Consider the following 13,017-nt stretch of genomic DNA (forward strand, 5'->3'; position numbering starts at 1 on the left):
TGTGTCTGTTTACGATAAAGTAATCAAACAACATTTGCAAACACACACACAAAAAAACAATCTGTTTAGTCCATGTTTTTGCAAAAGTAACAACGGGCCGTTGTTTAAAGCTTGAAGTAAACTATGCTCCGTAGATTTACCTTCCCCGAATGTTCGCCGTAGAAACAACACTTTGGTTTATTGTAAACAAAATAAAATTCTGTGAGCTGCGTAACTGACATGGTAGAGCTACTAACACCAGAACGAGAATCTACCCCCAAATTTGATTTGTAATATCTCCACAAATGCTCACGGTTAGGGCTAGTAGGGTCGGGGTAAGGTATTAGCACTTAAAATTCAATAAAACTAACCCAAAAAATTAGTTACTAATGTAAAAATTTATGAAAATATTTCCCAACCCATTTATAACCGCTAAATAAAAATTCAGCTCTATACGCCCCCTTGTGAATACGAAGTTCTGATTCTCGTTATGGTGTTAGTAGCTCTACCAACTTACATGGGATAAATTACCGATGCGTTAAGTGCCGGTTGCCATGGGAATTGCAACGACGAGGAATGTGACGTCACGCACCTCGCGCAAAAAATCCAATAAATTAGGCCTGAAGTAAACCTGCTTAACGTATGATAAAAACCACGTGGCGTGACAGAGTTAAACAGCAAGTCGGTTTAAATCTTTTCAGCTTAAATGTCAGCTAATGAATTTGAAGTGATATCAAAATGAAAAACGTCAGCAACAGAAAAACAAACTCACAGGTTGGATTTTGAAGCAATTAAAATTGTTGGATGGAAATAAAAAAAGCATATAATAGAGTAACGGCAACGTATAATTCCAACTTTCACAGCAGGTTTGATTTTTAAAATATTTATGTTCTACCAAGAAACCGAAAGCGGAAACTGATTTGCTGTAAACTATCAAAAATATATTATCAGCTTTTGTCATTTTTTCTTCTATATTCCAGCATGGCGCGTTTTATTACGGATAGAATGCGCACAAATTACGTCACGACACAACACGTGCCTATTTCAACGAATGTTGCTCCAGGAAAATCAATTGAAGTTTTTCTCTGCATTTTTGACGAGACTTGCTGATTACTTCTATCAGCTCTGTGATTGGTCGGTTTTCGGGCGCGGGAGTGACGTTTGAGAAGGAAGCGCTATGATTGGTCGAAAAAAAAGAAAAAAATGAGACAACTTGTTCGATCTGTCATTCCTTTTGATCATCTCGTGGTGAAGGAAGCTGTGTCGATGAGACGACTCACCAATTGAGAATAAACAGGTAATTTGCGAGTTGTAAATTTACTAGCCTGGTGTTTGTGCAGAATAAACTCGGGTGCACACTTGTTGACTTATGTTACATATACCAGAATAAAATTTACCAGAATATGTTTGACTTATTTATCAAATACACAATATTGCTGCTGGATCGTATGTTTCAGGTCGTCGGATGGTTTCAATCGCTTCGGAGAAACATCTACCACAGCGAAGAAGAAATACTTTATGAAACTTCCTAAAATAGGCGAGTAAATAAATGATTGAAGTTCATGTACTTATCTATATTTTAGGCGTTAAATGATAATAGTTTGTATGTCCAAGTGTTGGCAGTATAAAGTGCACTTATTCTGTCTTTGCATGTTGGCATAGTTAAATATTTCATAAACTATAGTTTACATGTTGCCTTGAATTCCAAATACTGCTTCTGCTTCTGCTTTGTTTTGCAGGGATTGGATTTCCGGCGGAAGCGTAAAAAAGATGGGGGGAACTTTCGGCTTCAAGTTAAGTTGATTGTTTTAACACTTATATAATGCTAGGTTAGCTAAAATAATATTTGCTGCATACACTGACGACTCATAATAGTTTGCAGAAAGTTAGTAAGAGTTTTAGGCAGAAGTGTTTAGAATGAGCGTCAAATATGCTATACATCAAATTATTTGAAACAATTTACAGTTTCAATGCTGGTACATCCATGTTTATATTTACTCAAATGGTTTTGGTTTCAGATCATGGCGTGACTAAGGTTTAAAGACTTCTAAATCTGAACTTGACAGAAATCGCACTGAAGCTTTAATGTAAGTAAACTATAAATAGAAAACACGAGCGTTGTGAAGTTAAACATAGATTAGAATTTAAACTATTATTTATACCGTTGCTTCAACGAATAGCAAGCCCGGTGTGTTCCATGATGTTTATGCATTTACATTGTTTTGCATGTCACGTGTGTTTGTGAGCTGCTATTCAGTTGTCAGCATCGGTAGAATTGATTAAAATTGCAATATTCCTTTTTACATCAGTTTAACAGAATGCGATTGAGATATTAGCTTTCTATTATATTAGTTTTAGGTTTTTTTTATCAAACCAGAATGCTGTTGTTAGTTTTGTTGCAGACGTTCGAAGCAGCAGCCAAACATCGGAAACAATTACTGCGGTGACAAAGGTTGTGGAGAAACCCTGATCGGATCAACGTAATTGAAGCACAACATTCCAAATGTAAGTGTTTATCTTACCTAGTTATGTTACTTTTGAAGGTCGCTGGTCGCGTCAATTAAATCTAATAACTATATGATTCCATTTAAATAAGACGGAAATGCTCATGCCCTCCAAATAGGCGAATGAATAAAACTTGCTACAAAAGTTATGTTATATTTTGTTTATATGCCACTGGCCGCGCACTTACCATTTATATACTTGTTTTTTTAGTCACTTCGATAACATCAGGAGAAACAACTGGGAAACATTGGTGGGTCTTCGCGTGGATAGGATCCTTCAACTGGATAGGAATGACGCAACCAGCGATCGATGACGTCATCGTGCACTTTCGGTTTAACCTTCGCATGGTCATGATCCTTTCGCATGTAGATGACCGTGATGACGAAACCTGCGATCGATGACGTCATCGTGTACTTTGTATTTGTCCACTAATAAACAATCTTTCATACACGTTATATTTGGTACACTTCAAATACACATCAGCATTGTTTATCAGTTTGCGTGTGTAATATTTTGTACCAACGGTTTTATTCTGCTTTAACGCCTCTGTGCATCGTCCAAACTTTATTCTCTTATATGAGTTGTTGTGCCGCCATTTTTAATGACAGAACAATTCCTTGTCCTTACTTACATAGTGTTTCCACACTCCATCACTGTTTTTTCACCCCTTTAAATCTTCCACAAATCCATTTTTAGTCCTGCTTCTTGCATTGTTGCGAAACAAATTTTCCTGATAACATATGTTATAGCTACATCTAATACACAGAATGATTTTTTTAACAAATAATTTCCCATAATTTTCACGATATTTCGTTCTACGTCGCTTTCGTATTTCCCTTGCTCACAACATTTTATTATTGTTAGAAAGTTCCACCCTTTTGGTCTTGGAAAAGTTGCAATTTTGTCCCACGAATCTTAAAATAAATAACATATCTCCGTTCCCCACTAAACTTCTAAATCGTCCATTTAACGTCTGTCCTTTAGTTTGTCGTAGTAGTACCTTTTTTGCCTAACCATGTGCGTGAAACTTGTTCTTTGTTTACTTCAATAATACTAAATAACACGTTTTATTTCGATTCGGTGTGTTGTTTTTTAGGTAAACCACCAATCAGAGCAACATCGCAAAACACAAGAGAATTAAAAAAAAAATTAACCTTGGGTTACGAGGATTCGAAGCCTTCGCGAGATTCGATCCCATGACTCACTGCTTTCTACAATTTGCTGCAAACCACTACACTAGCAAGCTGCTTCTTGTTTATTGAATGATTCTTTTATATAACTCTAGAACCGCAGTAAAAAACGCTCTGGTACTACAACATAAAAGAACCACTTAAAGCTTGGATGGTCGTCACCAGCCGTGGTGTAGAGGTTAGTTCCTTGCTTCTCAATCCTCTCACCACTGTTCGAACCCCGGTAAAGATAAACTCTGCCCCGGTAACCGATAACACACTTTGGGTTCGAACGTTGCCCCTCTGATAGAACTCTGTGGTGATCCTCCTTGGTTGAAGTCTCTCCCCGTTGTAACAATCTCATCTCCCGCTTCCCAGGCTCTAAGCCATAAGCCGTCAGCGAGCTAAAGTTTTCCCCCTTCTCTATGTGTGTCACTCCACTCTCAAACCTTAAGACCGTACACCGATTTAAATGAGATCACAATTAAAAGGTAATTTTGCACTTTTTTGGAAAACCGCCCAATATAATACAACAAAAAAGTGGGGAATGTTGTAGAGTAGTATTTTTAGACACTTTTGGGGGGGTTGGGAGGTGGAGGGCCCTTCGGGCCCTGCTTGCGCCGAAGGCGCAAGCCCTTTGTACGGAAGAGGTTGGGGGTTCTTCACATCACTTGGGGGGAGGGGGGAGGGGGTATCGATGTCTTCGATTCGAACCATTGGCTTCGAACCGGCGCTTTTTCTATTTACCCACTACACCGCGCAAGCGCCCTTCGGTCTAAGGGCTAAACTGACTTATGACTTGTTCTTTTCGTCGATTCTTATGTCATCAAACAAAATATTTCTGCGTTTGAACGATCAGCGTGAGGTTCGTTAGCTTATGGGGGGCATGGAAGCCAGTCAGGGGGATTGGGCGAAGTCATGGAAATGGGTTAGGCCCATGGGGTGGCTTAGAGAGTGATGAGATGAGAGCGGGGAGAGACCTCAATCAACGAGGGTCACCAGTGAGTTTTATCAGAGGGGCAACGTTCGAACCCGAAGTGTGTTATCGGTTACCGGGGCAGAGTTTATCTTTACCGGGGTTCGAACAGTGGTGAGAGGATTGAGAAGCAAGGAACTAACCTCTACACCACGGCTGGTGACGAGAAACCGAGCTTTAAGTGGTCCTTATATGTTTTCGGTTCTAGGCTTCAGCCAAAAACTAAGCAGCGATGTAGCTTTTGGAATTCGAACCCAAATATCCAGCATATGAGGACAGGATCTTCACCGCTACACCACGAGAGGTGACGGCAAACCCACCCAAAAATGATACATTTGTGAGTTAGACGATTCCTTCCCGAAAAAAAATAACAAACTTTGGGAGAGGGTTAGAACTACAAACCATAAGTTCTATCGACCAAGCAGCTTACCATTAGACCACAATGGACACGAAATCGCAGGGCGGGTTTCCTTAATGATATCGATTTCTTTTCTTACCTATTATTGTCTTAATTTTTAGACACACAGACCATACATGTAGACGATTTTTTAGTGGTTGGGCAAGCAGCTCGTTAGTACAGTAGTTATGCAGGCAGGTAGTTAGGTTGAGAGTAAGGCACACAGGCAGCCAGTAAATCTCCAATTCACTGGTTCGAACCTCTGAAAGGTCGAAAGGCTGGATAGAAGTTCACAGAAAGTCTCACAGAAGGGCTGCCTGTCCGCTTGCAGAGGAACTGACTCAAGTGACACAGGAAGGCTGCAAACCGACCTTTTTGGCCGGGATTTTTACGAACAACTTCAACTGTAAAGTTGTTGTTTTTTTTGACCAAGTGTGCAACCACAACAAGTGTGCAACCACAACAGGGACCATAGCAACGTTAATTAATGTTGTAGTTGGATCGGAGTACGACAATTCTGGTTCTAATCCCACCGGAAGTCTCAAAATCTGCTGATAGGAAATTGTGTAAGGTCCAAATCTTTTTGCTCTTACGTTCTAGTTTTACAGATTTTTGTTTGTTTGTTGACCTCCCGTTACGACTGACTTGGGATCTACACTGAAGCCTATCCAACAATACGGAAATATGGGGTCTAACAAGAATAAATATGGTGTAACGGCATCAAGCCAATGGAGGATAAAAATGACATAAAAATGTCAGAAAAAACGGCAACCTAAAATAGCGTATATTATAGCATAGAATGTAGAAGCATAACTTGAAAACATACTACAATGAAAGATGTTAAGTACAAACAAAGACCAAAACCAATATAATTACAAAAAAGACACAATTATGAGTCTTTAAATATCCTAACATAGAATATAGTATAGAATAACGAAACACACCTAGAATAAACACAGTGTTATATGTGCACACAAATTAACGGCAAAACAACGTTTTAAGTAAACAAATAAAATAACAAACAAGTACGAGTAACACGCACGCAAAAATAAGCAACATTTAAATAAACGTCCAACAGTGTCTGTACGCATGCCAAAAGTTTGGTTATAATTCAGAACTATTAACAAAATAATATAAGTAAGCATTGTCAAAATTGACGATGAACAAGAACTAAATTACATAAATATTTTAGAATGTTAGAATTTACAAGAAACGACAAAACGCAAAAATATAATTACGATACAAATGTAGCTTTAACTTATTCAATACACAAAGTTGGTTTTATTTAAGCGAACACAGAAATGTGAAAACAAAACACAAGTTCGAAGTTCTTCGGAAAGTAAGTTATTTTTCGGGAACAGAGCGTCGAGAATGTCTGGTTGAAGATCGTCCGCTGATTGTATGGTTGTTGTTCCAAGTCTGAATATGATAGGAGTGCTTCAACTTGTGGCCAACATCGTCCATAGAATGAACTCCAATCTTCACTCGACATCGGAGCTCCTGAAACAGAAACATACAAGAGACAAAACAATGCAATTCCATACTTTCATATAGATCGCTTAACATATTCGCAAAATATAATATACTGAAAGCTAGACAGTGTGCACCCTGTTGGCTATAAGCAACCTAATTGAAAAAAGTAAATTGTTCGACTATAATTTGCTGCATACAAACGCCTTAAGTTCATTAAGTGTTAAAATAATTTTTAAATGCGCTTACTTATTAATATGAATGATTTAACCGATGCTGACAACTGAATAGCCGCTCTAACACACAAGTGACATGCAAAACAATAAATGTAACATGCACAAGCATCATGCAAAACAACAACAGGCTTGCTATTCGTTGCAGCAACGGCTAAAGAGTCACAACTATTATTAATCCCCTCTAATTCATTGGTTGATTTGTAAACATTTTATTATAGAAACTCCCGAACCGGTACTTATGCAGCAAAACGTCTATCTAAAAGAATATAATTCATGTAGATTTGCCTTAACACGTACCTGTATATAGTTCCAATTCATCCAATGGTCAGTTCAAGCGCAAATCCGACTCCATTACGCAATGCCTTCACGACATACAGGAGATCTGCAGCAAAACACAAATATTAATATCTGACGAATTATAGTGCATACAAAATAAAGTTATAAAATTAACCACTTCTAACTCTACTCCTGCCTCACAGCTCTTTAGCTTACTCTGTGTTACGTTGTATCTGTAGATTTAACATTATTCTGGTTACTTAACTTATTAAGTATTTCCGATGTATGTAGTTCCCATTCATCTAGTGATCAGTCCAATGCCGATATTATTCCCCAGTGTCTTAACCGCAAACGGGAGATCTGCAATAACAAATGTAAATATTAAAGTTCGATTGCTGTTGGTTTTAGAAATGAAAATAAAATAATATCAGTGCATATTTGACGCTCCGTTTGTTAACGCTTCTAATCTTTACTCCTGCCTCACAACTAGTAATCTAAACTCAAAACAAACGACTGTTACAAACCAGGGAACGCCAACTAAGCAACATCACATCTAGCTTTCTGGTTACTTAACTTAATTAGGCCTTTCCGATCTTTCCATCTTCTTCGATCACTCCGCCTCCAGTAATTGTCTGCAAAACAAAATATAAGCAGTACCAGGAATTTGACATAACGTAATATTAATTACAAAAAGCTTAACTATATACCAACATGCGAAGACAGGATAAGTGCACTTTTATACTATTTCCCCATGTTGGCCCCTACATATGATACTACGTGATACAAGTTAATAGATAACATATAAAAATACTCGCCTGTTTTCGGAAGTGTGTGTTGTGAGCCAACGAAGCCCTCTTCCGTAAGAACGATGTTTCAGCGTCCAGCCAATCAATTCCCGAAGCCATCCAACGACCTGAAACAAAGTGATCCAGCAGCAGTATATAGTGTATTTGAAAAGTGAATTAAACATAAACGCATAACATATAACAAGGTATCAGTGCGAGTTTACTACTACAAAGACACCAAACAAGTTGATTTACAACTCGCAAATTACCTGTTTATTCTCAATTGGTGAGTCGTCACATCGACACAGCTACCTTCACCAAGTTGTTCGCAAGGAGTGACAGACCGAAGGCGCAAGGACAAAGTCGTCTTACTTTTTTTCTTTTTCTTTCAACCAATTAGAACGCTTGCTTCTCAAACGTCATATGGGCGCTCTTCAACCGTCCAATGACAGGCTTTGTGCATCAATCAGTGAATTCCACTTCGGGCTGGTTGATTGATTGCGGGAGGCAAAAATCTTGGAATGATTGGCTGCTGAACTGTTGTGACGTGGCTTGACTTGATTGGTTCTTGTGACACAATTGCTTGCTGGTAGAATCCAAAGTTCGTTAGGATTTGTAACCAAACAGCACAAATAGGTTTAGCCATCCGTTTAATTGTCCCGTCATCGTCAAAATGTAATGCAACTTCATTAAAGAAAAAGTTTTATTTTACTTGGTGTGTTGTTGCGTAGACGAAATAAGTATTAAAAACGTTGTTATGTTTCGTTTTCCTTTACCAACGACATTAAATTTTGTGCCATTGGGGCGACTAAACATACAACCAGCTTCAAACATTCTGGCAATTAACATTTTTAGAAGGAGTCTGTACATGTATATAGCTGCCTACTACGTATAAATCCAAAGCAAATGTTTAGCCCAGTGGCTCCCAAACTTTTTCGGCAAACTTCTCCCTTAGCAGTTTAAACATTTTCATTTCTCCCTAATATACTACGTAGTAGATGCTAAACAATACAAAGATCATTAAACATTGGATCTTTTATCAACTTTACAGGTTATATTTCCAGAGCTGAAGCATCTATTTACAAAGCACATGTAAAAATTAAAGTCAATTTCCCCCTCAAGTTTCAAAATCCATCTCTTGGGAGGAATTCCTTCTTAAAAACAAGATGACAAGAGACGTCTGTGCTTAAATATAGCTGCTAATTTCTTTTCATTTGCCCTCTTGACATAGAACTCAAAGATACAGAAGCAAAATGTTTAATATTAAAAATGCAAGTAAGAAAATGAAACTATTTATCACACTTTACAGACAGTAACATGAAAAACAAACTTAAATGAGATGAAAACAAAAACATAATCACACATATGCATGGTTTGTCACAATTTGGTGTAAGAGTTATACCCACTTGTTCAACGTACTGTACTGGCATTTTCCTAAATTTTATTGTCTTTTTGACATGCTTTTAGTGCTACATTTTTATTAGTGACTTTTTTGTTGATGGACATGGTCTAAAAGAAATTCTATATGTTGTTTATCTCACAGTGAAGAATGGTGCCCGGTCAAGTTTGTAATATAATATATGATATCTTTATGCACGTTTAATTTCTTGTTTGTTGATGTTGCAACTGTTTTGTTATACAGGAATGATTTTATTCATTAGGACCAACACATAAAGACTAAGAAATTTGGTCATGAGAAATGAACAAATGTATTGGTCACTTGCTCATTGGTTTAATAATACATTGCATGATTTTATTGGAACATGTTAGTTTACTTAATAACAAAATGAGATGAATAAGGGATTTACTTTAGTCTACGAACTTTATCTTTCAGAAGGGTAAGACACAGTTTTGTCACACAATATATCAGAATTCATTTGTAAACCAAAAAACTTGCTATATTAAAAATATTCAAAAGTAGACGGTTTTCAATGGAAACAGGTTCGGAAGCCCTTTATGAGAAAAGTCTTGACAATTAGGGACGATTTATTATTTTTTGCCAAGTAATGCTAATATTATTAGAAGCCAACAAAAGACTTTTTACAAACCATTTCCTCATGTGTAAGCAGGTTTCTGTCGCTCGCAGCCACCACTATTATTTATCCTGTCACTACCTCTACATGTATACAGGAAAAAACATACAACACAAAGGGAACAAAGGGAACAAAGGAAGCAACAGTACGATATCACTGCATAAAAATATATATCGACGCACAGTGTAAGCCAATAACCCTGTGCAAACTAAGCAAAAATATTAAGGCAAGCAAACTATTCGTGAGGAGATTTCTTCTTGTTCTTCGTCGCTGCTGCTTTTTCCGCTTCAGCTTATGCTCTCACTAAAATAAATACAATTTTTGCTTATTTAGATGTAAATAATGGTAGAACTAGCGATAGCCTACTACGAAGCTGACATGTGCTGCATACACGGCAGGCAATGGTGCTTGTGATTCGACTTTTGACAAGTTCACCACTGAGCCTGTACAGCTAAGTTGGTAAAGCGCCAGCCCCAAAACTGTTGACAGAATTTTTAACATTTCTGATAATCATTTACCACTAGGTGGTAGCAAGTTTCAAACATCTCACTTACATCTGTTTATTGAGGGAAGTCTTCGTGAGTTGTCGCCACATGCATCTCTCTTTGACGTCATCAAGTGGGCTTTCCACGACTCCTCGCCGGGTAGGATATTGTGATGACACAATGGACAGTGTTCCTGCTGACCTTCATTCATTGCTATGGAGATGATCAAATTATTTTAGGCTTTATTCTGAGAGCAAAAGTAAGCAAACAAATTTCTGCTTGGCTAAGTTAGCAACACCCAAGTATGCTACATTATATAGATAAAGTCATCTGATAACATTTTCATTTTTAAGCCAGTTAGATGGGATACTGTTGGCATTTTTAAAGCTCATCCGCCCTTCATTAGGTCTTATTTTGGGTACTTAACGAGTTGCTAGGCACTCTCCACACTGCAGAGGTGTGTGGTGAGCTGGTTTAGTCACCAACGACCCGACTATGAAACAGGTAGTACAGTACTGGATTACATATTACCAGCAGCACGCAGAGCATGTCTTGACAGAGTAATGTATTTCCTTTCCATAAATAGGATAGTTAATTAATTTTGTGGCAATTTTTTTCAATTTCTGGTGAAACCCCTTTGATGGTATAAGTTGGTGCTGAAATCGCTACATTACAGGATGCAGAAGTTAACAATGAGCCTGTATAATATGTATTGGCTGCTTTATGTTTCTAAAACTGTGTTTGTAATTTAAAACAGTTTCTATTTTTGCTCTATACTAGAATATCAAAAGCATGTGCTTTCAGGAGTGGTATGAACTTTTAGTTGATCTGTTTACAAGTCTGTACAATTTTTGCTATTCAATGATGCGTTTAAGGACCCCCAACCACCCCCCTGGAAGGACTCCTGTTCGACTTGTACATGTGAATATCAGGAGCTTGTGAGTATGTCAGCAACATTAATTTACCTGTTTACAGTGTTCACATCTCCTTAACATTGGACATTGTTTCCAGTAATGTAAATCTAAACCTTCATCTGTAAATCCCTCATCTCTTTCACCACAGAAAATACACATGCTGCAAAACAAACAAGGTAGTTGTAGTAAAAGCAGGTAAAGATGACATTTTTTGCTTGTTGGTATATTTTTCTCAGACAGAATAACAAACCAATTGATTTTCCGGAAAAAAAAACATCAAACTAATGTTGATTTTTTATAACTTTGCATTAGAAGTAAGCAGCATTACACAAGCATGCTAAAAGCAGGTTTTGTGCCAAGTTTCAATACAATTTTTGCATAAGCAAGTGCACAAATCAATAAGCATACAAACACTTTTAAATATTGATCAATCCATACTGTGACCAACATTGACAATTGAACAACTATTTTGTTTGTAACAGCTTACTAAGATGCATGACTGCAGGTTAATTTCAACTAGAGAACAGAAAATACACCTGCTACAATAAACAAACAGGTTAATTGTACTACAGTTGTAATTTCGGTTTGTTTTTCTCTGGGCAAGGTAATAAAAAATGATTTTCAAAAAACATCATCAACTGATTTCAATTTTACTATTATTTGTATGAAGAAGTAAATAGATTGATACAGCCTGATATAAGCTTCAGCTTTTATAATGGGATTTAAGCACATAAACCAATCATTATTAAGCAAAACCATATCTGATTTTTAAATAACATTCTAGATATGCATAGTACCAAAGCTACCAATTGATAAGCAATCACCTATTTTGTTTTAAACAATCTTACTTAAATGCACAATTGCACTGGGAAGAGTTCCTAACAAGTTTTTATTTTACCAGAGCACATGCATATTATAGCATAAACGCTTAAATATATACATATAATATTGCATAAAACAAATAAATTTGGAAACTTACTTGTCCAGAAACGAATCATCATCGGCACTGGTCCTAAATAATAATATATTGCTTTAAATATATCCTATTTAACGTTCTTTTTCAAAGAAAAGAAGGAGTAAATAGTGGCATAATGGGGTAAAACAAAAAATAGACACCTATGAATAGCAAATTCTACAAGCTGTCCAATTTTCATTCAATTCGAACATTGATAAAGGGTCACCCATTTTAGGGATTATTTGGTTGAATTGTGGTGTTACAAGGCAAAACATAACATTTGAAGACTTAGTATGTTCAATAAACTTTGCAAATTTCATATAATTAGAACGTTTTTTAAAAGTTCATTTATTTTAGGGGGCTAGTTGAGTAAATGTTGAGGCTACAAGGTAAAACACATCAATCGAAACCTGGTAATAGCATAGTCTACCCAAAATTTAGCCTATTCCGACACTGTTTAATAAACTCACCCATTTTAGGGGGCTAGTGGGGTAACTAATAGGGTTATTTGGACAAACAAAGTGGGATGCACATCTACATAACTATATCTACCATCTGTGTACATTTCAGACAAATCCATCAAACATTTGATGGAAAAACGAGTCGGACAAACTTTGGGGAGAAGAAAACAAAAGAAAAAACAAACAAAAACAATTTGAGTAAAATCAATATGTGTCCCCTTCAGGGAAGGGGACCCATAACTATTTCCTCAACGACAACAAAACTGTAACTGGATCTCTGAACCAATTCCATACAAACCTCACTTCACTAAACTGGAATCGAATTCCTATTGTCTGCATTCTCTCCTGCCAACCAATTTGTTGGAAGTACATCGTT

The 13,017-nt window shown here is 37.0% G+C and overlaps 1 protein-coding gene and 2 long non-coding RNA genes across 4 annotated transcripts; 1 reads left to right on the plus strand and 2 right to left on the minus strand.

The window, feature by feature from the left end:
• The first annotated feature begins 1,081 nt into the window (after window positions 1–1,081).
• On the plus strand, window positions 1,082–3,560 carry LOC145228731 (uncharacterized). The gene is made up of 6 exons (XR_013860233.1): window positions 1,082–1,276; window positions 1,437–1,516; window positions 1,719–1,772; window positions 1,998–2,066; window positions 2,371–2,484; window positions 2,695–3,560. It is a non-coding gene; the product is annotated as an uncharacterized LOC145228731 (long non-coding RNA).
• A 2,234-nt stretch (window positions 3,561–5,794) lies between these two features.
• Window positions 5,795–7,801, minus strand: LOC145230536 (uncharacterized). Its single transcript, XR_013860677.1, has 3 exons — window positions 7,274–7,801; window positions 7,030–7,114; window positions 5,795–6,526 (listed from the first exon to the last, which is right to left on the minus strand). It is a non-coding gene; the product is annotated as an uncharacterized LOC145230536 (long non-coding RNA).
• A 1,233-nt stretch (window positions 7,802–9,034) lies between these two features.
• LOC145228686 (centrosomal protein of 104 kDa-like) lies at window positions 9,035–13,013 on the minus strand. Of its 2 annotated transcripts, none has more exons than XM_080093941.1 (5): window positions 12,940–13,013; window positions 12,205–12,237; window positions 11,277–11,385; window positions 10,381–10,524; window positions 9,035–10,129 (listed from the first exon to the last, which is right to left on the minus strand). In XM_080093941.1, exons 1-4 carry the CDS (start codon window positions 13,011–13,013, stop codon window positions 10,519–10,521), a joined length of 222 nt encoding a protein of 73 aa, XP_079950067.1. In that variant the 3' UTR covers window positions 9,035–10,129; window positions 10,381–10,518. The 2 variants fall into 2 exon arrangements, with proteins under 2 accessions (XP_079950067.1, XP_079950066.1); XM_080093940.1 differs by having other exon boundaries at window positions 10,381–10,558.
• Window positions 13,014–13,017: the final 4 nt, after the last annotated feature.

This window comes from Phallusia mammillata, chromosome 5 (genome assembly GCF_965637545.1).
Source record: "Phallusia mammillata chromosome 5, kaPhaMamm4.hap1.1, whole genome shotgun sequence".
Lineage (NCBI taxonomy): Eukaryota > Metazoa > Chordata > Ascidiacea > Phlebobranchia > Ascidiidae > Phallusia > Phallusia mammillata.

Bases quoted from the DNA above. Each gene is read 5' to 3' on its own strand.
- LOC145228686 (XM_080093940.1), bottom strand. From the start codon at position 13,013: ATGTACTTCCAACAAATTGGTTGGCAGGAGAGAATGCAGACAATAGGA. The intron at 12,238-12,939 runs GTTTGTATGGAA...ATTATTATTTAG, and splicing joins TTCCAGTTTAGTGAAGTGAG to GACCAGTGCCGATGATGATT. The intron at 11,386-12,204 runs GTAAGTTTCCAA...TTTGTTTTGCAG, and splicing joins GATGATTCGTTTCTGGACAA to CATGTGTATTTTCTGTGGTG.